The 25,935-nt window shown below is 62.8% G+C and overlaps 2 protein-coding genes across 2 annotated transcripts; one reads left to right on the forward strand and one right to left on the reverse strand.

Annotated features, from left to right (window-relative positions):
- The first annotated feature begins 9,336 nt into the window (after window positions 1-9,336).
- Window positions 9,337-17,390, forward strand: TMEM179 (transmembrane protein 179). Its single transcript, XM_090265515.1, has 4 exons — window positions 9,337-9,784; window positions 14,424-14,561; window positions 15,715-15,793; window positions 16,677-17,390. The coding sequence occupies exons 1-4, from the start codon at window positions 9,480-9,482 to the stop codon at window positions 16,854-16,856; spliced, it is 702 nt and encodes a 233-aa protein (XP_090121641.1). The 5' UTR covers window positions 9,337-9,479; the 3' UTR covers window positions 16,857-17,390.
- Window positions 17,391-19,079: 1,689 nt separating this feature from the next.
- Window positions 19,080-25,007, reverse strand: CUNH14orf180 (chromosome unknown C14orf180 homolog). Its single transcript, XM_090265517.1, has 5 exons — window positions 24,942-25,007; window positions 22,041-22,167; window positions 20,591-20,720; window positions 19,624-19,659; window positions 19,080-19,351 (listed from the first exon to the last, which is right to left on the reverse strand). Exons 2-5 carry the CDS (start codon window positions 22,149-22,151, stop codon window positions 19,140-19,142), a joined length of 489 nt encoding a protein of 162 aa, XP_090121643.1. The 5' UTR covers window positions 22,152-22,167; window positions 24,942-25,007; the 3' UTR covers window positions 19,080-19,139.
- Between the last annotated feature and the right edge of the window lie 928 nt (window positions 25,008-25,935).

Raw genomic sequence — 25,935 nt, forward strand, 5'->3', positions numbered from 1 at the left:
TGTCCCTTTAACATTTCATGTAATAATGGCTTGGTGATGATGAACTCCTTCAGCTTTATCTTGTCTGGGAAGCACTTCATCTGCCCTTCCATTCCAAATGCTAGCTTTGCTGGATAGAGGAATCCTGGTTGTAGGTCCTTGCTTTTCATCCCATTGAATACTTCTTGCCAGCCCCTTCTTGCCTGCAAAGTTTCTTTCGATAAATCAGCTGATAGTCTATAGTCACCCCTTTGTAGGTAACTCCCTGCTTTTCTCTTGCTGCTTTTAAGATTCTCTCTTTATCTTTCACCTTTGGCATTTTAATTATGATGTATCTTGGTGTGGTCCTCTTTGGGTCTAGCTTGTTTGTGACTCTGTGCTTCCTGGACTTGTATGTCTATTTCCTTCACCAAACTTGGAAAATTTTCCTTCATTATTTTTTCACATAAGCTTTCAATTTCTTGCTCTTCCTCTCCTTCTGGCACCCCTATGGTTTGGATGTTGGTACATTTAAAGTTGTCCCAGAGGTTTCTAAGCCTCTCTTTGTTTTTTTTCAATTCTTATTTCCTCATTCTGTACTGGTTGACTGTTTTTTTCTTCCTTATGTTCCAAATCATTGGTTTGGACCCCGGTTTCCTTCCCTTCACCACTGGTTTTGTGTGGATTTTCCTTCATTTTACTTAGCACAGCCTTCACTTCTTCTCTTATGCATTTGCAATACTCAAGCATGTCTGTCAAGCCTGTGAGCATCTTTATCACCAGTGTTTTGAACTCTGCGTCTGTTAGGTTGACTATCTCCTCATCGCTTAGTTCTCCCACTGGAACCTTGATCTGTTGCCCCTTTTGGACCATACTTCTCTGTCTCCTCATTTTGACAGGCTCCTGTGTTTGTTTGCCTCCACATCGCAGGTAGAGCTGTCACACCTGTTACGTTTTAAGGGGCGGAGCCTTAGGTATTCATCAGTGCGGGGCCACCCGTTTCACTCCGTTGTGGCGCTGTGTGTGGGGGAGGGGTCTGAGAGGGAACAATGCCGCTTGCTCAATACTCGCCCCTTTTCCAGGCACTTCTCCCACTTCTGTATGGGCCTGGCGCCCCTCTAGCTGTTGCCCTGGTCCGTCGTTCCCAGAGTGGATGAGTCTGTGGATGTTCTAGGACCATGGAGGCCCTTTAAACAAGAGGACTCTGTTGAGAGACCTGCCTCCGCCCCAACCCCCACTGGTCTGCACAGTCAGAAGCAATGAGGCTTGATTTTCCCGGTGCTGGAACCATGAGCTTTGCAGTCTGGTTTGGGACTGGGATCGCTCCTCAGGTGTTCTCTCGACTTTTAAAAAAATGTGTGGGACTGCGTTTTCCGCTGGCCTGCCACTTCCTAGGTGCCTCCACATCGTGTCCTCCCCGCCCCGGCTCCGCCCCTCCTACCTGTCTGGATGAGTATTTCTTCTTTATATCTCTGTTTGTTGGACATCCATGCAGCTCGATTTTCTGGAACTTCTGGTTGTCTCTAGTTTTGAGGTAGTTGTATCTCTTCTTAGTAGTGGATGGAGATGCAGCGTGTCTGTCTACACCCCCATTTTGGTTGGAAGTTCAGGGTCAGAGGCGGATTAAGGTCAGTTGAGGCCCCCGGCGCAGGAGAAAATATTGAGCCCCTTAAAAAAAAGAGAGACAGGGAAAATAAAAATACATGTTAAGCATATTTTATGCATCCTAGTAACGAAACCAAACTTGGTGTCATTAGAAAAAGTGTAAAGTTGGGGTTTTGTGGGGCCCTTCAGAAGTCGGGGCCCAGGGCACGCGCCCGGTGTGCCCGCCGTTAAATCCGCCTCTGTGCAGGGTAGTTTTTTTAAAATCTTGACCTGAAGGTATGTTTATTGACAAGAGGCGGGGAGAGAGAGAGAGATGCATCCATCAGTTGCCTCCCATGTGCACCTCGAGTGGGGATCAAACCTGCACCCGTTTGGTGTGCAGGACGATGCCCCGACCACCTGAGTTCCCCGGCCAGGGCCACGGAGCGAAGTTGTTTCCTTGGTGACCGGCTTCAGCACCTGTCTCATTTCTTTAAGACTCCGTTGGATTTATTTTCTATGATTATGCATCTTGCTCGACTAGCCTCTTCTTCTTTGTTTTTAGAAAGTCTTCACTCAGTGGGGGAACTGAGATAGGCCTGGTGGCAGGTTCCCCAGTTCCTGTCCCCTGACTTCGTGACGGAGCCCACGTGTCACTTTGACCTTGACTGCTTTTCGAGGGGTGAGGTCCTTACAGCCTCGTGGGGACCAAGGGGACCTGGGAACAGGACACCCACGTGCGGCAGGTGGGGTGCAGGGGCACCCGGGCCTGGGGCGAGGGAGGAGGGCCCGTGTGTGGGGGTGGGCGCTGTCGGCCCGTGGGCCTGCTCCCGGGATGAAAGGAGGGAGGTGACAAGCGTGAACGGAATGTGTCATCTGTGCAGCTCCAGAGTGTGGGACCATTTGCATAAATATTGTTTGCAAAAAGCAGTTAGCGGCTCGTTTCCATGCAGCGGAGTAGGGCCTGCACTTTCCCGGGAACAGCTTCTTTGCCTGTGTGCACACGCTCGAAGCCTTGCAGTGGGCCTTCCAGCGGCAGGCGGGCGGTTTTCCATTTCTGGCTCTTCTGTTTCCTGGGAACTCAATTTCTTCTTGTGAAAAGGATGAGCTAAGGGAAGGGCAGACGCTCCCAGACCCCCCACCCCTCCCCCCGCAGGGACCCAGTTTGAGAAGGGCTCCTGTTCCTCCCGCGGCTGTCGGCTCTGGGACGGTGAGCCGGGCGTCTGGGCCTCGGCGCGGAGAGGCCGGTGCCTGGGAACCGACGAGGCAAGCTCAGGCGCAGGGAGGGCGCAGGTGCCCAGTGCAGGGCGTGCCCGCTGCTTCCCTGCCTCTCCGCCTCCCCACGCCTGCCCGCTCCCTGGCCTGTGAACCTGTCGTTCCGACTGCCCAGGCTCCCTCCCCACCACCCCGAAGACTCCACTCGCTACCTGACACCTGTTTCCTTGGCTTCCTAAAAAGTCAGTGTGCTCATGGAAGCAAAGCTTTCTCACCTGGGCAGCGACTGGCTACCCGCCCTGCCCCCACCTCAGGGCAGGCTGCAGGGAGGGGAAACCTGCCTGAACCGGGGCCCATGATGGTGGAGCCTCAGTTCAAAGGGACGGGGCCTGTCCTGGTGTCCCCTGACTCTTAAGGAACGTGGAGCCCCCATGCCCAGCCCACGCCTGAAACCCCCGCAGAAGAGAGGAAATGGGCACCGGGCGCTCACTGGGGAGAGACGGGCTCAGCGCTGAGCTGCCCGGGGCAGGTGGGGCCGCAGCGTCTGGCAGGGAGGGCGGCAGGCTGCGCGGGCAGCAAAGCTGGGTGTCACGACGAAGGGGCTGGCGGACCTCTGCAGGCCGAGGCCGAGGCTTCCTCCGAAGGAGGGTCACGGACTGGCCGGAGTTGGGCCCAAGGCTCCTGGCTGCTTGCCACCGCAGGCACAGTTGCCCAGGAGGGTCCCCACCACTGAGGGGGAGCTCCAGGAGGACGGGGCGCAGTGTCAGCAGGGCTGGGGGGCAGCGAGGCGAGTGCAGCTGGAACCCTCAGGGAGACATGAGGTATCTGGGGAGTCAAAGAAACCAGAACCAACCGGCTCATCGACGGGATGGGCCGAGAGGGTCAGTGCACCCCTGCCTGGGTCCGTGGGCGTGGAGAAAGGGGGGCTATTGGAGACCTGACGGACCTGAGCGCGGAGACCGGGTGCCCGAGACCTGCTCCCGATGGCCTGCAGGTGGCCGGTGACACAGGGCACAGTCACGAGACACAGAGGGTTAGGGGTTCGGGGTGGACCGAGGTGCGGAAAAGGTACCGATCGCGGGGAAAGACGTCTCTAGATCTGCCCGCGTGCCCCCGTCTGGGACACCCATCCGTCTATCCACCCACTGGCCCATCCATCCATTCGTCACCACCCCCCCACTGCCACTCGTCCCCTGGGCGCTCAGCCACCCTCCCTCCACCATGCCCGAGCAGCCCACCCTGCCTCTGACAGTCTCCCGGTGCCGGGAGTGGGCCCTGCCGTGCGGCACCAGGTGGGGTGTAGCGGGCGAGACCGTGGATGAACGGAGGGCCCTCAGCGGCCTCCCCTCCAATGTCTGCCCCCGAAGAGAGAGACAAGGGCATGACACTTACACTTGATCTTCCCGGGGTGTTTCCGGAGTCTCCGCAGACCTCTTTCCTCAGCACTGACCACGATGAGACTTGCCCTCACCCCATGAGTGACCCTCTTGCCCTTTAGCTGACGGTGGCGCCCTCTCCCATGTGGCTCCTGGTCCTGCTGCCCAGCCCCGCCCCCCTGCGCCCCTGTCCAGTGGCCCTGCCCTCCCCCACGCCTGGGGTGTCTGATGCCGGTGATCTTCCAGCCTTCTGATTACAACCCTCCCGTTCTGGAAAGGCTCCCTCCCACCACCAGCCCCACCGGGCTCCCTGGCTCCTCCCCGAGTCCGGTCACACCTATCCCACCCTGTCCAGTACCTTCAGTACATTACCTGCCACCCAGGAAATGCCAGGGGGGCTGCCTTGAACTTCCAGAGTTTTCATTCAAATCCCAAACCCATCAGACCCCTGTGGGCCAAAGTCGCACACCCGCCCGACCCAGGCAGGCAGCTGTCTGCTGTCCCCTCGGCACCGGAGGGTCGGCCCCCAGCCTCCCTCTGCGCTGTCACAGGGATGCAGACAGGAGCCAGGCTCCTCGCGTGTGAGAATGTGGTGCTGCACACACTTCTCTGCAAGACGCTTTTGAAGTTTAATTCTGCGACAGATAATCCTTCACGTGCCCTGCAGCTCCGCCGCCTTCTGTTCCACCACCGGAGGCTGCAGAAACCCCTCGCCTCCCTGGTTCACACACACCCTGGCCATCACCACTGGGGGCTGGTGTGGACCGTTGCAACGGACACCCCTGGACACCTGTCCTTACACAGTGAGGGGCTCCTGTCCAGCCACAGGTCCTGAGATGCATGGCGCTGGGTGGGGGCTGCCATCCGTCCTCAGGCTCCTCAAGTGCTGCCCTGTCCCCGGGGACGCATGTGGCTCCAGCTCCGGCTCCACACACCAGGAGCAGAGGTGACCGAGCGTTGAAGGCCCGGGTGCTTGGTTCTTGGTTTGTTTGTTTTTTTTTTTTTTGTGTGTGTGTGTGTGTGTTTGTGTTTTAAGATTTTATTTATTTATTTTTAGAGAGAAGGAAAAGGAGGGAGAAAGGGAGAGAAACATCCATGTGTGGCTGCCTCTCATATGCCCCCAACTGGGGGCCCGGCCTGCAACCCAGGTCTGTGCCCTGACTGGGAATCGAACTGGTGACCTTTCAGTTCACAGGCTGGTGCTCAGTCCACTGAGCCACCCCAGCCAGGGCTTGCTCTTGTTTTGCTTTGCCCCTTCCTGGTGTTGGAGAGAGCGCGTCTTTTCGGATTCACGCTCCTGCGTCCACTGCTGTGACGAGTCTGTTTGCGTTGATTTTTCCGGGCTGCTGGAGCTCGTGGTTTGTTTGGGAGTTAAACTGCGTCCATTTACCAGCTGCAAATGCTCTCGCTCCCTCTGTTGTTTGGCCCTGACTTTGATGCTGATATATTTCATTTTGCCACCGAGGATTTTAAGTTTTTATACGGTTGAATCTTTAGTCTTTTCCTTTATTGTTGCTGGGATTCCTGACTCTCACCTAAAATTATGCAAATAAAGTCATAACTTTTTTTCTATTAAAATAATTTTGTTTTGCAGTTCGGCCTTTTAAGACGTGCTGTGTTTATTTCTGTATCAGTGTGAGGTGAAGGGTGCCTGCATCCTCTGTCCGATGGCCGGTGGCCGGCCGTGTCCAGTGTCAACTCCGAGGTGGTTGGAGCCCCCTGCCCTCTGCAGCAGAGAGGCCTGTTTCCTGCGCCCAGTTTCAGGTGCGCGTATCTCTGCCTCTACCTCTGCCACCTGCCTCTATATCCAGACATAGTGTGAACACCTGGCTTCTGGGTAAACCCTAACACCTTGCAAATGGTCCCAGCAACCGCTGCGTGTTCATTCTGCGTAACGAAACAGGTTGCTAAGGACGCCGCTTGGCTGGGACGATGGCCGCTCCGCAGATTTCTTCGGGAAGGACGGCGTCCCAGGGCCGTGTCCTCCAGAAACTTCTCTGCATGCCCTGGGTCTCAATGGAGGCCCTTTAGTGAAGTTGATCTCCCTTCGGCCAGGTTGTGTGCTCTTGTTTAGGTGACAGCTCCTGGTGGGCTCGGGCCCTGGGGGGCATAGAGGGCCCACCGTGGGCACCTGCTGACCCCGCGGCCAGAGCTGACCGGCAGGAACTGGGTTGGTCCGGCCCACACAGTCCTGAGATCAGCCCTCCGGCGGCACCACCAGAACACAGAGCTGGTATACCTGGACTGGAACTGTCCTAGAAGAACGTTAAAGGTGGGGGGCACCAGCTGGATTCTGGGGCCTCTACCTGGAAAAAGTCATGGGGGAGGAGCCTCACCTCCGTTTCTGGCCCTGAAGGCACAGGTGACAGGAAATCTCTGCAGGGAGCGGAGACCCGAGAGGCTGGGTGAACTCAGCGTATGGAGCGTGGACCTGGGGGCCTAGGGCTGGGCTGGGGCGGGCCCTGTCCCCTGCTGTCACCCTCTTCTCAGGGCAGACACCCTCCCTCCTCTGGCGGCTCCACATAGAAGCGGGACTCTCTGTAGAAACTGCTCTGCCACAGGGCACTGCCCCCCTCCCGGGGGCCCCTCCCATGACGGGAAAAGGGGAGCGAGTGGATTTGGTCTCCTGGCCTTGTCTGGGCATCTCCAGGGACACCCCAGTCTCAGAGCTCCTCAGGGGATGGGCTGAGGCCTCCGTCCCAGCTGCACCCCACCACAGCTTGTCTCCGTCCCCAGCGGCCTGCACGCCAGCCTCCGGTCTGTTTCCCGGGAGCCCGTCCTAGGCTTCCAGAGAAACGCACTGAATTTTGTACGCTTCTCTTGCAGTTTCTAACTTTTTATAGAGTGTCTTGATGGTTCAAGCTAAAGAATCGCATTACTGTCCAACGAAGATGCCTTTGCCTCTTTGTCTCCATCGACATCCTGCTGACTTTGTTTCACTGACTTGCTCCATTATGTGGAATTGCCAAGCAAACGGCCAGAACAGGCGCGACCCTGAGGGCTCCCTGATTGGAAAAGGTGAGGCTCATTGGTGGTGTTGTAAGGTCGCAGCTGCCACATTCAGGTCATCTTCTTCATATTTTATGTCGTTTTTAAAGAAACGAGTGGTGGATGTTCAGTTGTACGAAGCGCTTTATAGGTATTCTTTGACAAAGACTTTGGGCGAAGTTGATGTAATAAATTGTTTATAGAATTCCTAAAGTTAAGCTGCTCTTGCATTTGTAACAAATTCTGTGAGTTCGTATTTTCTTAATATACTGAGATATGTATAATAGGAGAATGTTTTCTTTAAAGTTTCTACATCAGTGTTTATAAATACAATTTCTCGTTACTTTCTTTCCCTGAATATTCTCATAAGGCTTTAACGTTAACATAAAGCTGACTTTTAAAACAAGGGTTTCGGCGTTTTCCACATTTTTTCATCGACAGGAATTATTTCAATATCAGGGAATTCACTGACTTTGAAGGTTAAATGGAACCCATCTCTAAAAGCGCCGAGTCTCGTGTCTATGTAAATGGTGGGTATTTACTAATCTTCCTGTTTTGTTCCGTCGTTTGCCCGTTGGCCGCGTTCTTCCTGGTTGTCAAGGTGTCCTGTCTGGCCAGGCCCTCGAGGGGGGCAGCCGCCGCAGGCTCAGGTCAGCCAGCCTCTGCGGGACGGGTGGGCGTCCCAGGAGGGCCCCCTTGGGTTGAACTGGGGTGCTTGGTAGCGGGGGGGGGGAGTGTCTGGCATCACAATGTGAGAGCTTGAGTGACTGCAGGCTGACTGTGTGGTGCACAGGGGACAAGTCACCCACGGTGACATGCGTGAGAGGAGACGCGTTTCGTGAGGAGGAGGAGGGAAGTCCACGTCTGCACACCCAGGAAAATTTTTCTCCATGTCAGCCTGAAGGAAGCGGACAGAACTTTAAAACGAGGGACACGTCTCAGCTTTGGAGAATGAAGGGGAACTCGGGCACCTTTAGGCAGCAGTGTGGCAGCTGGGTTCTCTGTCAACATGTGAAATGTGCTGCCTCATGACCCAGCGATTTCTTTCCAAGAAGTTCTCTCGTCAGACATCCCCGCCCCAGCGAGCAGACAGAGATGCACCAGGAGGTTCATGCGACAGTGTTTGAAACAGCAAAAGTCGGAGACGTCAGCCACTCCCGTGCAGCGGAACCTTGGGCGGGCTGTGCGGCTACCAAGGAAAAGAAGACGGTCCGATGCCGGCAGGGAACACGCCTGGGCCGTACTGCTGCATAACGGACCCCGCCCATGGGATGGACGGGACGTGGGGTGTGGCGCGTTCCCATAAACTGGGGGTGGTGCCTGTGGGTTAGCAACACATCCAGCACAGGAGTCGCCAGGGTGTTAAAAGTGGCCACCCCGGCTGAGGCCGGGTGGGGGTGGGTGGTGAGCACAGACTTTGTCTCTTTATTTTACGTGTCTGTATATTGCTTGACTTTAAAAAGGGGCACGTTTTCCTCTGGCAATTCAACAAAAACATTTTTTAAAATGCTGATGTCATTTTAAACCAATCAGCTGGTTCTCTTAGAAGAAGCAAAACCACGGCCTCCTCGCTCTGGGAGTTGGGCTCGACGTGCCTGAGCCTTAAAGGGAATCAGAGAAGACGTTAATTCCATTAATTAATGCGTCCGCAGATCCCTCCTCAGCACCGGCTGCCTTAATGAGGTGCGGGGCATCCATTATTTATCTCACAAATGCCAGCTCTGGGCCACGCCGTGTCAGGCCTGTAACACGTGTCCCCACGGAGGGCCCGCCTGCAGCAGCAGCTCCGGACCGCCCCCCCCGCCCCCCACTCCCGAGGTCTGGGCCTCCAGCGCTGACCGCGGCTGCTCCCACTGACCCCAGCCCCCCTGCCCCGTCTTCCTTCCCCACACTGCTCACTGCAGGACTCCCGCAAAGAACCAAGCCTGCCTGCACTGCAAGCCTCACTCCCACTGCACTGGGGCGCTTCACGCAGCCCCTCCAGAGCCTGCCTCTCTCAGCCTCCTCTCCTTGCGCTAATGGGGAACTGGGGATACACAGCCAGCTGATGGCACAGTCGGTTCTTGAGAAGTCGATAATTCCCATTCCCTCTCCTGGTCCGCATTGCGCATCTGCATCCGGGCTCCTGTTCCCCGCATGGCCCGCGCCCACGCACGGTGCCCTGGCACGTCCTCCCGCCCGGGAGCTGTCCGTGGTGCCGACCGCAGGCGCAGCCCGCGTCTGGCCGCTGCGCACGCGTCTCGGGAGGGGCGCGCAGGACCCGCCGGCGCCGCCACTGCGCAGCCTCCCGCGCGGCTGGGCTTCGCCTGTGCGCAGCGCCCGGAGCCTCCCGCTCCCTGCTCGTGGCCTCCTCCGGCCATGGCGCTCAACAATTTCCTCTTCACGCAGTGCGCCTGCTACTTCCTGGCCTTCCTCTTCAGCTTCGTGGTGGTGGTGCCGCTGTCCGAGAACGGCCATGACTTCCGCGGCCGCTGCCTGCTCTTCACCGAGGGCATGTGGCTGAGCGCCAACATGACGGTGCAGGGGCGCGAGCGCTTCATCGTGCAGGAGTGGGGCCCGCCGGCCGCCTGCCACTTCAGCCTGCTCGCCAGCCTCCTCTCGCTGCTGCTCGCTGCTGCGCTCGCCTGGCGCGCGCTCTTCTTCCTCTGCAAGGGGCACGAGGGGTAAGTGGGTGCCTGGCTCACCCCGGGCATGTGCACAGGCTCTCCTGTCCCCGGGGGCTCTGGGGCCCGAGAGTGTCAGTCCTGGGCCCTCAGCACTTCCACGCACTCTGCCCTTCCTTTGTCTACACGCAGAGCCCAGGGCTGCGCAGTTCGCCCGTGCTCCGTAGGATGCCAGTGCGTCCCTCCCCAAATGCGCCTCACCTCCCACTCCCGGCATTTGGGCATTTACACCCCCACCCCCCCCCCCCGGTCTGGGGCCTCCCTCTCTGGCTCAGCCGAGCGCACCCGTCAGCACCGCGGACAGCTCCATCCCAGCGTCTGCTCCTGGCCGGGGAGCCAGGGACCAGGCCTGGATGCGTGCCATGCTGCGTACCAGGAAGGCCTCCTCTCATCCCTGTCGTCCTGGGAAGGCTGATGGTGGGGGCAGATCTAGAGGGAAGCCACTTGAGGCCTTGGGGGGGGGGGCAAGTCGGGGCAGGAGCAGGGAGACAAGGCTCTGCTTTGTTCTCACAAGCCTCCCCACCCCCACACCCCGCCTCCACCTCCTCTTCACCTCCCCCTGCTCTGGCTCCATGTTGGAAACAGGTGGAATGCCGGTCCCCTGGGGGGGGGGGGGGAGACACCTGGAGGAGGGTGAAGTCTTAGCATCACATGTGTGTGGTGTCCTGGGTCTACTGGCACCAAGTGGTGCCCCCTCTCTCTGTGCTGGCGGTCACAGGTCCAAAATCAAAGTGTGTGTGAGTCCCCTCTGGGGGACTCCTGGCCCTGCTGCTGGGCTCGGGGCTTCATCACTCCAGCCTCGGAGCCTGTCTGCACATGGCTGCTGCTCTCTGCCTCTTGTGCTGCTACAAGAACACCCCTCCCTGGATTTGAGCCCACCCTGCATCCGCGATGAGCTCATTTGGAGATCCTGAGCTTCATGTGTCTGTAAATACCCCATTTCCAAATAAGGTCACATTCCCAGGTACCAGGGTGAGGACTTGGACAGGTTGTCGGGGGCACGGTTCTGGGTTTGGGGGCTGCAGGAAGTCACGCGTCAGTCTGGAGAGGCCTCCAGGGGCTGCAGGGCTGGGCTCAGCCTATGGTGAGCCCAGGCTAGTCCCAGGGTGGGCCCTCCCCCAATGACACACTTGATTTGTCATCAGCGCCCACGCTGCCACGTCAGTGTCCTCATGCTGGTTGGGCAGGAGAAGCATCTCTGAATATGAGGGGCAGTACGAGGAAAAGGGTGACGCCATCGGCAGGGGTGGGGTAGGTGGAGGTCCCTGTGGTCTGGGGAGCTGAGGGTGGTGGGCGCAGCTCGTGAGGGTCATGGTCGGGCCGCCCGCTTGTGCCCATCATTCCGGTGAGTCCCCACAAGGCAAGTGGCCTCGAGGCACTCGGCTGGCTGGCAAGGACATGCAGTGGCAGAGAATGAGCTGATTTCAGAGGAGGAGGGACCTCCAGGCCGGGGTGGGAGGGGCAGTGAGGAGCAGGGGAGACAGGAGTCTTGGTCACGCAGGTGGCCTGTGTCACACAAACTGGACAGCAAACCTGGGGCACTTGTGACAACAGCTCCATCCTTCGTCATCATGACAAAGGTGCCCAGCAACTCTGGAGCTGCCACTGCACCCCCACTTTATTTTATTTTTAATTTCTTATCCTCAGCCAAGGGCATACTTTGAAAGAGCAGAAGCGAGGGACAGAGGGGAGGAGGGGAACATCAGTGTGAGAGAAAAACATGGATTGTCGCCTCCCGCACAGACCCCGCCTGGGGACCGAACCCTCCACCCAGGCATGTGTCCCACCCGGGAACCAAACCGGCGACCTTTCAGTGTACAGGGTGATGCTCCAAGCCACTGAGCCACGTCGGCCAGGGCACCACCCCCATTTTAAAGACAGAAAGCTGGGGCTTGTGGTTCCCGTGCCTGTCACTGTGCTCATCCGCCCGGGACACCACGCTCCAGCTTCCAGGGATGTCATCTGGCTGGAGGAACATTTCGGGTCTTCTGTCTCTTTGCATTGGTCTGGGGCTCACCTGTCCACTGCCAGTGACCTCTGTCCGGGCTTCAACCGTGGCAGCCAAGGCTGCGGCCAGCTTTCTCTTCTCCAGAGGCATCTGCTGCGTGGTGTCCTCCTGGCCATCAGCAGGTGGCATCCAGGGCCACACGGCTGGCTGTGCAGCGCCTGCCCCACGTTGCCCCTGGCAGCCCGTCGGAGCTCTCAGGCCACAGCCGTCCCTCTAGGGGAACCCGGGGGCCGTGGAGCCCCTTGTGCCTCTCTGCACACTCAGGGCCCAGCACAGGTCCGAGTACCCAGGAACCATCACATCAGTGTTTGCCGAGCAAGTGACAGTGACAGGAAGTGGCCTGTGTCCCAGGACCTGCTGCTTCACAGCCACTCACGGGGCCCCATGCCCACACGGTCACGGTCTGGCTGCGGGCTCAAGCCTCCAGGTGTGCTGACCCCCAGGAAGGTTGGGTCAGCCTCGTCTGGCCACTGGCATGGCGGTGACCCAGAGAAGCCGGTTCCAGCTCAGCCGCGGGTCAGCCCGTGTGGACCAGGCGGGTGAGAGCCGGGCCAGCGGCGGCCACGGGTAGGTCTGCAGCTGCAGCCCCAGGGCACCGCCGCCACACGTGGGTTTCTCAGGGGCGAGTATGCACACGGATCCCCTGGTGGGTCCGACTTCACAGACAAGCCAGGACCCCCACCGAGACAGAGCCCAGAGCCCCCCACTCTGGTCTCTGTGAGGGACTCCTGGCTGGTGGGTCCCAGACGCTGGGTCAGACACAGTCCATGGTGCGGGCTGCCTCCTCGTGTAACGTGGGGGCCTCACAGCACGTGTCCAGGACTCTCGGGGACAGCCTTCTGCACCGGACACCTGGCTGCTGCCTGAGGAATGAGTGAGGGGTCCGGCACCTGTGGCTTCCTGGGGGGCTCGCTGCTTCAGGGGGCCCAGGCAGTGTTGCCCGAGCCGAGCCCTGTGAGCATCCAGGTGGCGGTGGTTCGTGATTGGCGGCTGGGGAGCACTGGGTTAAAACGACCCATCTGCCCGCCACAGCCTTCCAGGGCTTCCTGGATGCTGTCGCCATGGAGACAGCACGTCCAGGCAGGGCACCCTGAGAGGCTTCAGGAGAGAGACAGCGTTAACCCCGTGTGTGCCAGCCCCTTCCAGGCTGCTGTGCTGAGGAGGAGGGGGTGGGGCCGGGCCAGGGAGGCTCTGGACGGCCCCGACTCTTCCAGAATCTGTAGATGCTGGCAGGTTTCAAGGGAACCGACCAGGAACGGACGGGAGAGCGGGCGTAGGCTTCGGCAGTAGTGACCCCTGCCCAGTGCCCTTCCCTGTCTTGTGGGTTGGGGTCTCCATGCTCCAGTTGTGGGAGAATCCAAACTGCGCCCATTTAATAGGGATGTGGCTGGAGCATCTGGGTGGGGTTCCTGCGACTGGAGGCTGTGTTGTCATCGGGCCTCGGAGGTGGACGGGCAGCTTTCTGAGGGGGTGGCTGTATCTTGGACCCACCACGTTCTTGGCTGGAGCAGACAGAGGCTGGTGTGGGCTGCGGGGACCCCTGGGCCATCCTATCACCTGAGCCCCTACCCGCCGCCCCGCGGTGCCACAGCCGGCCCAGCGGCGGGCTCCAGGCGTTCAGTCCCCCGGTGACTCAGCAGCCTGTCCCACCCCAGGTCCCCCACCCGCTGCTGCCGTGGCTGTGTAGGCCCCGCCCTGCGCTCAGAGCTCCTGGTGCCCCAGGTTCGGAGGCAGGGAGCCTGTTTGTGGCCCCCACGGCGGGCACCCAAGGAGGCAGGCCCCTCCGCTTTCCCTGGAACCTGGTGGGGGGCACTCAGGACCCAGCCTAGAGCAGAAACCGAGGCCCAGAGAGGGCTTTGCACGGAAGGCATGTGGTCCTGCCTCGTGTCCGTGGCTAAGCGTCGGCTGAGACCCCTTAGTAAACGCTCACCGTGAGGTGCGTCACGTTCCGCAGACCATGTGTGCCAGGCTCACGCTCCTGTCACAGCTGCCGGCAGACGAAGGGGGGCCTGGGCTGCCGCCCCTCCGGTCCCCGTGGGACATCTTCTGTCTCCCTGTCCCCACAGCCTCAGTGGGCATCCAGGCAGAGCCGGCCCGGGGCTCTCCTGCAGGACTGTCTCTGGGGCGACTCAGGTGGTAGAGTGGTGGGTGCTTGAGGGGGTACAGGAGAGTCTGGTGGGTGGGGGTGTCCAGCCGCTCGCTCCCCGTACTCGGAGAGCAAGTGTGCCCTGGTGGCCGTGGCCGTGAGGACCCTGGGTGGCCCCTGCCCCGCCGTGAGTGAGCCCTGTCCTCCCGGCCCTGCCTCCCGGGTCTCTGCCCCGCCAGCTCCCAGCTCAGCCCGTGGGCAGCACCCAGTGCAAGCCCCTGGCGCAGGGCCAGGCCAGCCACGCCCGCGCGTCCCCGGCCCTGAGGGTGGTCTCGCCTCTTCGGCCCGTGTGCTGAGGACCCAGCGGCCCTGGGCTGCGGTCGGGCCCTGCCTTTCCGAAAGGCGCCGGTGACCCAGGTTCCCACTCCTGGGAGCGGGACGGACGAGGGGCGTCAGGGGAGGGACACGGCCCTCGGGGCCCCGCCCCCGCTGGAACCGCGAGGGTGGGGGTGCTCAGCGACCCTCCCTGTGCCGTCCCCCCGCAGCTCCATCCTCTACGCCTTCCTGAACCTGCTGGTCAGCGCCTTCGTGCTCTTCCTGGTCTTCATCTCCAGCACCATCGTGAGCGTGGGCTTCGCCATGTGGTGCGACGCCGTCACCGAGAAGGGCACCATGCCCCACAGGTGCGCCCTGGGCCCGCCCTCAGCGCAGTCCCGCCCGCCGCTTCCCCGGGGCCTGCCCTCACACCGGTCCCCCTTCCCAGGGAGGGCGCCGGCGGCTGCTCTCTGAGCGGGAGGCCCCGGAGGTCAGAACTGCCCGCCGCCCCATCACGTCCGGCTCGTGGCTGGACGACTGGCCCCCGCCGTGTGGGTCCAGGTCCTGGAAGCCGGGGAGCATTCCTGCAGCAGGGGCGGAGGCCCGGCCTGGGGCGGGGGTATCTGGGAGCTGGTGGGGACGGGCGGGGGGAAGGAGCACGAGCTTCTGGCTGGAGTGGGTCGGGGACGGAGCAGGGGGCAGTGTCTGGCTTGGGGGGTGCAGGTGGAGCAGGATGACTACCCGACTCTTGGAGGGAGCCGCCCACTGCCCAGCCCTCGGAGGCCACATCCAGGGCCCCAGGCAGGACCCATGTCTCCTCTCCCAGAGCCTCCAGGATGTCTGTTTAAGCAAAGTCCCTGGAACCCCAACATGTGAGGGGGGTGAAAGGGCCAAAGGGAGGGGCACCCCATCTGCTGGCCCTGTGCCCTTGCCCGGGCACACACCAGGGAGGGCGGCATCCTGGGTGGGGGGCTCTGCAGGCCGCCTGCTTTCCCTCCGAGAGCCCTCTAGGCTGGGGGCCCCTTGGGCTTCTCCAGAAAGACGCCCCAGCTTCCTTTTCGTTCACGAACACCGATGCCAGCCCTTTGCCCCCAGCCCCCAGCCTGCCTAGGCCGAGCCTGGGCCTCTGGGCCTCTGTCCCTGGGCTCTGGCTCCCGTTTACGAGTCCTGACGTCTCCTCAGACTACAGGGCCCTGGACCCCATGCCTCGGCTGCTCCAGCGGGGCCCAGGCCCAGCCCCACTGCCCACTGACGGGCTTTGGGGTGTCCCCCAGGCCCTGTGGTCTGTCCTGCCAGTGCCTGTGATGGTGGGGCAGGGGCCTAGGGACAGTCTCCAGGACAGCAGAGGCTGGTGCTGCTGTTCCCACCATCCGGGGCAGGTTGGGGCCAGGTCTGCAGGCAATGAGGCTCCTGTCTGCCCCACCTTCGGGACAGTGCCCCTGCACCTTGGGGTGATGCCCGTTGCTTTTTGTGCTTGGTGGCCTGACAGTCACCTTCCCCTTCTATGTCTCGCCACTTCAGCTGTGAGGACCTCCAGGACATCGACTTGGAGCTGAACTTGGACAACTCTGCCTACTACGATCAGTTTGCCATTGCCCAGGTATGCGAGGGTGCCAGTGGGCAGGGCTTCCAGGTGGGTGGGGCTGCCAGTGGGTGGGACCTCCTGGTGGGCGGGGCTTCCAGGCGGGTGGGCTGCCATGGGGTGGGGCTCCCAGGGGGGTAGTGTTCCAGGCAGGAAGGGAGGCCTGCGCTGCCCTCCAGGAGACCGAGGTGAACTCTGAGGATCTCATTTGCTGGAACACACACGTGTCTGGACATGTTGGTGGTCAGCGATGGCCTATCCCTCACCACCTGTATCTGGTCCCCAGGGTGGCACCAGGGTGGGGACGGCTCCCAGCACCTAGGTCCACTGGCCGCGGGAGGAGCCCCCTAGGGGGGCTGGACATTGGTGGGTTGAGGTTCTTTGCAGAGAGGAGCTGAACCTGCTCATGAAAATGGTGGGGGACGCTTCAGCACATTAGAGTCAGGAGGGAGCGGAGTGTGGGGTGGGGTGGGGGGCACGGTCTGGCGGCAAATCCGCAGCGAGGATGGGCTAATGCGCCTCAGGCCTGGTTCTGGTGTGGTTGTTTCTCCTTCAACGTTTGGGGAACAGCAGCTAAAGGCCAGCTGGTCCTAGCTACAGCAGCAGGCGCCGCTCCGTCAGAGGCCTGCTGTCCTAGGAGCTGGGCGGCTGAGCCTGGGAGGAGGCCACTGCCCACCTGAGGGGCGGAGGTCCCGCCAGCCTGGACAGAGCTCCCAAAGCCCCTGCCCAGTGTGGGGCCGGGAGGTGATGGTGGCTGAGGAAGGGAGCCAAAGGCTGCCCCCTCCCCACCCCCCAGCTAGTCCCTGCCCCCTTTCCCAGCAGGTTCCGGCCTTTTCCCAGGGCCAGGGGGGTGGGCGCAGGGTTGGCCGGCCCCTGACCCCGCCCCCCTTCCTCTGTGTAGTTTGGCCTTTGGGCCTCGTGGCTGATCTGGCTGGCCCTCACTGTGCTGGCCTTCGTGAAAGTGCACCGGGACCACCGCCAGGAGGAGAGCCTGCTGGACAGCCTGGCCCACGAGAAGGAGCTGCTGCTGGCCCGGCCAGCCTGGGCTGCCTTCCAGGAGGAGAAGAGCGCCATGATCTAGGCGCCCCCCCACCGCCGGCCTGGGGCCCGTGTCCTGCCCCGGCCGCCCCCAGTCTCCCCCTCCCCGCCCCCGCCTTGCATGTCTCCCCTCAGCACTTGCTTGTGAGAAACCCTGTTCCCCTGGACACCCTGATTCCACTGTGACCCTCGTGGCTTATCGGGGGGGCTGCAAGGTCCTCCTCCAGGCTTCATGCCCCTGCTCCGTGGGACCTGGTTGGCGAGGGCGTAGGGAGGGTGGCCAGCCTCCCGGACCCCTCTGGCCGTTAGGTCCAGGCTCCGCACCTTGCCCCTGTCCAGGCTTGGTCTGAGCATCGCAAGTGCAGGTGGCTGTGCGGGTGTCCTGGGAGCAGCCGCAGTGCCTGGGAGGGAGCCCCGTGTGGCCTGGCCCAGCGTTTGCGTTACTGTGTGTGGGCTGGGCCTGTACTGGTGGGAGGGAGGGGTGGGTGCCATGGCAGGTGTCTGCGTGTGCATGTGAGCGTGTGAATGTTTGAGATGAGTGCACACGTGATGAGGGTAAGTGTGCAGTGTGAGGGTCATGTGCACGAGAGCATGCCTATGCACAGCTGTGTGCGTGCACAAGTGTGCGGGGCACGTGAACATGTACATGCATGTGTGCGCACGTGTGAGGGTGTGTGCGGGGGCATGCGTGTGCCCAAGTGTGGTTGTGTGTGTGAGCATGTGTGTGCGTATGTGAGTGTGTGTGAGCACCTCCTGGGCTGGACGGGAAGGGCAGGCGGGCGTTCCCGGGGCCCCTGGTGTGGTCCCCCCATTGCTTCTCCCTGCTGTTTGATAGATGTCGTGTTTTAATTCCACTTCCGGCCAAACTGAAAGTAAACATTCTTAAGTGTATCTATTTCTCAAAGTCAAAATAAAAACGGAAGGACAGGCCATCTCATGTGGCTGCCTTTCAACAACGTGACTGCTCGTCATTTCAGGGTAAACAGGGCCTTCATGTCACCCGTCCCCCACCCCCATGTCCTCAAACTCCCGGGGGTGCTTTCCCATGGCGCCCGGCGAGGCTTTGGGTGGATGGTGCATTCATTTCTCAGGCTGATGGTGTCCACCGTGAGCAACTTTTCCCCCAAAACAACAGGGTCACTGTTCGTGGGTCTGCAGAGCCGGGCCTTCGCAGTGAGCATAGGCCGCCTCGTCCCTCCGTGCCGGCGCGGTCCCCAGACAGGACAAGGCTGGAGGGCCGAGCCTGGGGCCTGTGCTTGCTGTGAGGTCAGGCACGTGACACAGCCACTCTGAGCCTGTTTCCTCACGTGGAACGTGGGGCGACACCCTGGCCATCCTCTTCAGGGGGTGCAGAGAGATGAGACAAAGTTCCGGGGGCGGGGCTGGTGTGTGCTGGTGGGGCTGTGATGCTGGGGCCTCTCTGCAGGGCCTCCTGCCCTGGGATGCCCAAACCGTGGAGCCAGAGGGGCCCTGGAGCCCCTGAGGGACAGAGGCTGGGAGGACGACCCCAAGGGGCAGCGGGGCACAGCCGCCCCGGACGCACAGCTGAGGCTGCCCAGTGGGCGGGCCTGTCCCGGGCGGCACTGCCGCCGTCTGACTGCAGGCCTCCCTGCCTTGTCCAGGCCTCCCCATTCCTTGTGGGTCCGGGGGGCCCTGGAGCTGGTCCCCAAGTGGCCCCCTGCAGCCCAGCATCCGCACGCGGTCACGAGCCCGACAACTGGCGAGCAGTGTGTCTGAAGGCGGCGGGGGCCCGGGCAGAGCCACCCTCTGTCCCAGCCTGTCACTGTCCCTGCTGCCCCTCGCTGCCAGGTGGGCGGCTGGGCGGGAGTCGGGAGGACACGTTTCCCTGGGAGGATGCCCAGGCTGGGCCAGGCCTGGGCACCCCAGGGGCATGTGGCTTCAGTAGGGGCCTACAGGGGATTGGGGAGGGACTGCCCCGGCCCCACACCAGACCCATGGCCCCTGATGGGGTGTTGTGGTCCCGGCCCTGCAGGTCCTTAGTGGCTAAAGGCCCCTTTCACCTCCCTGAGGGGTCCCACTGACTCCAAGGGGCTACACACAGCCACCCCAGGCCAGGCCCAAGGGCGCTGGGCATTCCCGCTGGGATGGCAGGGCCTCGCCTGGGGGCCAGAGATTAGCGGTGAGATCCTTCTTCTCAGGCAGCGTCTCAGTGGGTCCCGCCTGCTGGTCGCAGGGGTGGCGGACTCCGTGCCGGTCTGCAGCCTCTGGGCGCTCCCTGCAGCCCCTCAGTCCCGGGCTCCCCCCGCGCTGCTCCAGGCCCTCCGTGGTGGCCGGGCCTTGCCGATGGGCCGCGGGCGGGGCGCCGTCACAGCCGCAGGAGGCCGTGCCAGCAGGCGAGGGCCGCGTGCCGCAGGCGCAGGGCGAGCAGCAGCAGCCGGGCCCGCAGGTCCTCCAGGGCCAGCGCGATGGGCTTGGCCCGGCCGCAGCACAAGCCCAGCAGCAGCACCAGGAGCGCGCAGGCCGACAGCCGCAGCAGCAGGGAGCGGCCGCGGGGCCGGGGCCAGGGCCGGTGGGGCACTGGGGGTCAGAGCGGCAGGTGAGCCCCCGTCCGCAGGCCCCACCCCTCCTCCCTGTGGGGCTGGGGGAGGCTGCCGGGAGGGCAGGGCCCGCACTGTGGCTCTGCCCGTCGGGGCGGGGGGGGGGGTGGTCCCTGGGGTGACTCCATAGTCCCCGTGGGGAGTGGGGTTCCCCACCCCTGCCTGGGCCTCTGTCGGGGATGGCCAAGGGTGGCCTGGGGCTGGGGCGGGAGTGGGGTGGCTCTGGGTGGGGGGGGAGGGCTCAGAACTCACCCTTGGTGGTGGGCGTGGGCTCCCTGCTGGCAATGTCTGCGGAGGAGAGCTGAGTGTGGGCTTGGCCGTGCGGGCCCTGCAGGGGACACCCGGGGCCTGCCAAGCACCCTGGGGCTTCTCCCCCCCCCCAAAGGACCCAAACCACCCCCTTTACAGATGGGAGGCCGAGGCCGCCCTCACCTCCCACCAGCCGACCGCCCGACACCGCCTGGGGTCTGCCCAGGCTCCAAGTTCAGGCCCGACAGCGGGGCCCCAAGACACCAGAGCCTGTGTGAATGGTGGCCTGAGAGCTACAGGGCTGGGGCTGAGGGGGCAGGGCCCCAACCTGCCCCGCCCCCACAGCTCACTGGGGATCCCAGACCACTGCGGACTGTCTGGGCCCCAATTCCTATCTTCAGAGTCTCTGCTTCCTCCCCAGCTGTTGGGAAGCTTGGGGTGGGGTTGGCGAGGTGGGACTGCTCTGTGGCCCAGGGCTGACCCTGGGGGGCTTGGGGGGGCATGACATTTTCCCACAACTCAGCAGGACTCGCACTTTCTTGGGGGTCTGCGGCAGGCGGAATCCAAGCTGTCCCTGGGATTCCACCCCACCCCTGTGTCCTTGCCTTTGTGCGGTCCCCACCCTTCACTGAGGGACTGCGGCTCACTTCCACCCAATAGCACAGGTCAAAGGGCAGGGGACCCCGCAGTGTGGTGACTGCGCCCCTCCAAAAGGGAGACTATCTCGGGTGAGCCTGACCCCACCAGCTGAGTCTTTAGACGAGGGTCTGGCGGTCAGAGGCCCGACCCCTGGCCGGAAGGGGTAGCCGCTGTGAGTCCTACAGCAGCAAGGACGCCGGCTCTGCAGCCACCCCGGGAGCCTGGGATCCAGCCGGCCGCGGGGAGCCGGGCCCTGGGTGGCGGCCTCGGGACCCCCGAGCTGACACGGCCCCCGCCCCTGCTGCCCAGGCTGCCACCCGCGCCCCCTTACAGTGGACGGCGGCCTCCACCGGCTCCTGGAACCTCACGTGCCTCGGGCTCCTCCGCGGCTCCGCCCTGCGGCCCCCTCGCTCCAGCTGGCTTCGCCTCAGGATGGAGGGGCCGCACTTCCTGTCGCTCTCCTGGGGCGAGGGTGGGGGCAGAGGGAAGCAGGGGGAAGTGAGCCCTGGCCACCCCAGACCCCGGGAGGCTGTCCTGCCCGGGTCCCCGCAGCCTCCCCCGGGTTTACGTGGCCAGACTGCGTGGGAGCCCCGCAGGCCGGCCCTCGGCCCCCTGTGCCCACCCCCACGGCCGCTCAGGACCGGCCATGGTCACGAGGCGTGTCAGCGGCGTTAGCGGTGCCTCAGGCGTGGGCAGCGCCTGCGCAGACCGTGTCTCCGACGGCCTGTAATGGTGTTCACATGTCGGTGATGATGACAATGAGGATGTCACCCACTGGCGGCCCCGAGGGCTGCCTTCAACTTTCAGCTACACGTGTGGACGAAGCCTCGCTGGCCCCGTGCGGGGGTCTCTGCCCCAGCTCAGTCCCTGCGTGTCACGCCCTGCGCCTGCGTCCCTCTCCCCTGGACACGGTAGGGGATGTGAGCACCAGGCTGCAGGCCGGGCAGGGGCGGAGCCTGGATACACGTGCCGCCCCCCAGGGGCCCCTCTCCCACATGCTCAGTGTGGCTTTGGAAGCAGAGCGGCAGGTACCAGACCACGCTGAGCCTCGGTGTCCCCCCTGTAAAATGGTGGCAACAGACTGCTGTGAGGACCCCCGGCCCGCAGGGCCACTGCTGAGACTTCCCCTGGCAGGGGCCACCGGCTGCTCAGAGCCTGCGGCCGGCCTTCTGGGGGTGATCGCCCTGCTTTGGCACCACACCCACCCGGAGGCTCATGGCTGTCCCCTCCCCTCGGCTGGGACATCTGTGTCCACAGCCCGGCAGCGAGCCCAGGGGCTGGATCGGGCCCCGGTCCTCGGAGAAGCCGCGCTGTGTCCCCTCATGCCCCTTCTCCTGGCCCTCTGTCCCAGGCCTGGACCTGCCCAGCCGCCTGCTGGTGGCCTTGCTGGTCGTCCTACCCCCACCACCTGTCCCTCAGCACCCTCCTCACTGGGCTGCCAGGTGACCTTGTCCCGGGAGCACCCTGACGTCACGGCCCTGCTCCAGAGCCCTCCACGGCTCCCACCGCCCTCCCTCCGCCGCTGCCTCTCCCAGTCGCTCCCACTTCCTGTCTGGCCAGTCATGCACCCCGACCAGGTGGTGGCCCCCGCCCCCCCGGGGCCTGGCTGGGCACCGGGCACTGCTGGCCATGCTGTTTCCAGCCCGGGCACCTGCCACCCTTCCTGCCAGACCTCACCCCCAAGGCGACACTGCCTGTGCCCACCCCCACCCCTGCACTTTCTGCTCCCCGGGCATCCTGGGGCTGGGGACCAAGGACCGCTCGGGACCTGGCAGCCTTACCCTCCCTGCCCTGGGCGTGGGCGAGCCCGGAGCGGCCTCCACATTCTTTCTGGCCTGGGGTCGCGTCTCTGGCCGGGAGTCGGGGCTCCAGGCTCGCGCTGTCGCCCTCATCTACGGCGGCATGGTCCTGGGAGGAGCAGAGACGCCCTTCACTGCACAGGCTCCCGGGGAGCACAGCGGGGGAGGGGAAACTCTGCTGCGAAGGCGTCGGCCCCCCCCACCGTGGACCCCCATGCCCACCCCCACGGAGAAGCCTGCGCCCCCCCTGGCTCGCAGCCACTGTCCTCAGCGGCTTCCGGACCCTCTGACAGCTGTGAACTATTCCGCAGGCCCCTGTCCCCAGCTAACCAGGAGTTTGAATTTTATCCCTGTCACTTGCAGTTTTTTGAGGTCACAGATAGAGCTGTAATAAACGCCTCCTTTCAGGAGAGACGCTCAGGGCAGAGGGCCTGGCGGGGGGCGGGGGCTGGGGGGCTGGGGGAGGCTTCTCCAGGGCCACGCCCACCACGGCAGACCCTGCCCCGACTGTGTGTCCGTCCCTCTGTCCCTCCCTCCCTCCCTGTCACCTATGACCCCTGATTACAGAGAGGCTCCTATGCATCCCTTTCTCTCCTCACAGCCCCTCTGGGGTGAATTTTCCTTCACATCCTTTGAGGGGTCCTTGACTTCTGAGGCCTCCCTGAGTCCTGCTTGGGGCGCAGGACCCCGGCACCCGTGTGCGTGAAGGGAGCCAGAGGCAGACCATCTGTCCTTCAGGTGCCCTGGGGGTGACGGGCCCACGTCCTCGATGCTCACGTGGGGACTTCCAGGCCACCTCACAAGGAGCTGCCGGGGGGCCAGGTGTGGGCGAGGGCGGTGTGTCCCGGGAGACCGCAGGCCAGCTGCGCCCCCAGGCCCCTCGGCAGCCGTAAATCTCCCAGGCGAGCAGGGCGCCCGTGAACGATGTCTGTGGGGTCCTGCCTGGGCCGCTTCAATTATTTCAAAAGGAAACAATTTCCTTCTATCACAGTACCGGGCTTTTTATTGCAAACAGGGTTGTGGCAGGAGCCGCCAGCCCAGGGTGGAGGAGGGGTCAGGGAGGCCACCCGAGTGGGGACTTGCTCTCACACACACAGGGAGGCTCAGCAGCGGGGGCCCTGGTGGCCCAAAGGCTGGGCTCTGTCACCCACGCGCAGGGACCGCAGGGCCGGACCCTGTGTCACACGACCAGCAGCAGCCAGGTGCACAGGTCAGCCCAGGGGCACTGGGTCAGCAACATGTGAGCATGTGCACACGTGCGAACACACACGTTTGTGCACCTGCGGTGTCCATACGTGTGTGCGCACACACCTGGCTGTGTATGTGCGAAGGCAACCGTGCTTGTGCCTACATGTGTGAGCGTGATGTGCATGTATGAATGTGTGCATGTGCACACGCACGTGCAGGAATGCACATTCATGTGTAGGTGTGCTGGAGTGCACTGTGCGCATACAAATGTGCATGTGTGCACGTAACTGTGCATGTAACTATGCTGGGTGTGTGTGTATGTGTGGAGTGTGTGTGTGTCCCTGGCAGTGACTGGGCAGCTCATTCAGTGGCTCCAGTGTAGGCAGCCTGATGGAGTCAGCCAGCTCCATCATGTGCCACGTGTGACCGTGTGTGACCTCGGGGAAGGCCCTGGCTGCCCTGCTGCACAGTGGGAGTGACCACAGCGAGCCCTACGTGGGCTTGTGTGGGAGAGCAAAGTGGCGCCTGTCAAGGGCTCAGAAGCGAATCTGGGACTGAGCCGGTGCCTGGTGACAAAGCCATTGCTATTGTTACGCAGGGACAGGGTGTGACTTCACGCACCTATGTGCATGGTGAGGGTTCCCTCTGGTGTCCCCTCCTCCGCTGGCCTGTGCCTCTGTCTGGGCCAGTCTCTGCCCCCAGGTGGCTGCCCCGCCCGCCTCCCACACTTGGGGGGTCCTGCTGGGGCTCCAGCTGCCCCTTAAGTGTGGCAGCAGATCTTTGCTGAGTCCTGGGCTCTGTCCTTCTTTCGCTCAGGGACTTTAGTCACTGGAGCGACTGCTCCGGGCCTCAGTTTCCCCACCGGAAACATGGGAGGAGGCTCGGCAGGTGCAGGCTGCGCTGGCACGGCCTCTGCCCGCCCCCCAGAGGCCTCTGCCGCCCAGCACACCGGCAGGGCAGGGCTCTGCGTGGGGGGAGGGTGGGGCAGCGGGGCCTCTGGCAGGGACAGTGTGTAACCTGAGTGCCCCCTGTCTGAGGCCAGTGCTTGACAGATGGATGATAAAGGGTGGAAAATAGCCCCAGGGATGGGGCCTGCACATTGTCAGCCCCGGGTCTCCCTCCAGGCCTGAGGAGGCCACGCCCGTGGTCACGCCCCTTCTGGTCTCTAGGGTGGACAGAGCTCTGGCTCCTGACCCCTTTTCAGGTGCAGAGGTCTGGCCAGGGCCATGCACCTACAGACCCCAGCAGTCTGTGGGGTTTGGCCTTGTGACCCCAGCCTTGGCCTGAAGCCTTTGGGGGTTGTGATGAAGCCCACGGGGCCCAGCAGCCCCCATGGCGGCCTCCCCAGCCCAGCCCTGCAGCACCAGGTGACGCCAAGCCCTGGACCCGGCTGCCTGTCCTGCCATCCGCCCAGCCCCTTGGCTCCGTGACGCCGCCCTCTGGGCTTCCCGCCCCCTCCTGAGCCAGGCTGCCACCTCTCTGCACCCAGCCTGCATGCTGTGCCTGACCTGTGCCTGCCCGTCACCGAGGGTCCCTCTGAGACCCCTGGTTCGGTGCCCGCCCTGCATAGGGAGGGGCCCTTCTTCAGCTCGGGCCCTGGGGCTGGCAGCCGGCTCAGCACCCATGCCCCTCCCAGCCATCCGGGAGACCTCGGGCACAGGGGGTGGAGGGCCCGGCAGAGGCTGAGGGGCTCACCTGCCCACCAGGTCCCACGGAGCCCTGGCCAGGCCCCCCTTCCTGTCCGGTTGCTGGCGATGCTGCCTCCGGGGGCGCCTGTGTTGGTGAAGGTGGGACAACCGCTCCAGGACCTGGACTGGGAGAGCCTGGAGCTCAGGGGACCCCCACTCACACACCACACACACACATGTGCATACCTCCATGTATACACGCACCTCATACAAACATGACACTCCCCCACATGTACATTCACACACAACATACACTCATTCCACACGCGCACACACCACACATGTAACACACTCCTCATGCATCCAACACACCACACACAACACACGTGTACACATAACACATGCACGCACACTCACCCCACACGTACACTCACCCCCATGTGTACACACACCACACACACACATTCACACACTCCACGGGCACACTCACACACCACACACATGCACGCACATGCTCACCCCATGTACACATGCCACACACACACATGCACCCCCTACACACATGTAAACACGCTTGCCGCCTGCCCCACCTGGGCTCCTGCAGGTGCCTCTCCTCTGTGTGCGCTCGCCCGCCCGCTGTCCCCGATCTCGGCGATCAGAGCCCTGAGCACGGTGGGAACCAGAGCCGCTGCGGTGCACGCGCCAGCCGAGGAGATTCCGTTACCGCCACGGGGCCCCAGCCACCCGCTGGCCTCGGGACAGTCCAGCTCTGGAAGGGACTGCCGCTGAGGACCCTCCCAGAGGTCAGGCGTTCGCCCCGTGTGGCCTGGCTGGACTCGAGGGGCCAAGGCTGCACCTTGTCCCAGATGGAGAGGAGGAGGGAGCTCCCCCACCCCATGTCCTCCCGCGGGGTGTGAGTGAAGAGGCTGGCAGCTCCCCAGACAACATGTGCTTCTGAATTAAGCAAGAGGAGGTCTCCTGGGGAACCCGGCAGCAGTGGGGGTGGGCCGGCTGCTCTCTCATGGGCTGGGCCTGGTCAGATGGACAGCCGGGCTCCCCTG

Source organism: Furipterus horrens, unplaced genomic scaffold, assembly GCF_987537825.1.
Source record: "Furipterus horrens unplaced genomic scaffold, mFurHor1.1.pri manual_scaffold_21, whole genome shotgun sequence".
NCBI classification, from domain to species: domain Eukaryota; kingdom Metazoa; phylum Chordata; class Mammalia; order Chiroptera; family Furipteridae; genus Furipterus; species Furipterus horrens.

Coding starts and splice junctions, on each gene's coding strand:
- TMEM179 (XM_090265515.1), top strand. CDS start 9,480: ATGGCGCTCAACAATTTCCTCTTCACGCAGTGCGCCTGCTACTTCCTG. Junction 9,785..14,423: donor CTCTGCAAGGGGCACGAGGG/GTAAGTGGGTGC, acceptor GTCCCCCCGCAG/CTCCATCCTCTACGCCTTCC. Junction 14,562..15,714: donor AAGGGCACCATGCCCCACAG/GTGCGCCCTGGG, acceptor TCGCCACTTCAG/CTGTGAGGACCTCCAGGACA.
- CUNH14orf180 (XM_090265517.1), bottom strand. CDS start 22,151: ATGAGGGCGACAGCGCGAGCCTGGAGCCCCGACTCCCGGCCAGAGACG. Junction 20,721..22,040: donor CCACGCCCAGGGCAGGGAGG/GTAAGGCTGCCA, acceptor CCCTCGCCCCAG/GAGAGCGACAGGAAGTGCGG. Junction 19,660..20,590: donor GGTGGAGGCCGCCGTCCACT/GTAAGGGGGCGC, acceptor TCTCCTCCGCAG/ACATTGCCAGCAGGGAGCCC.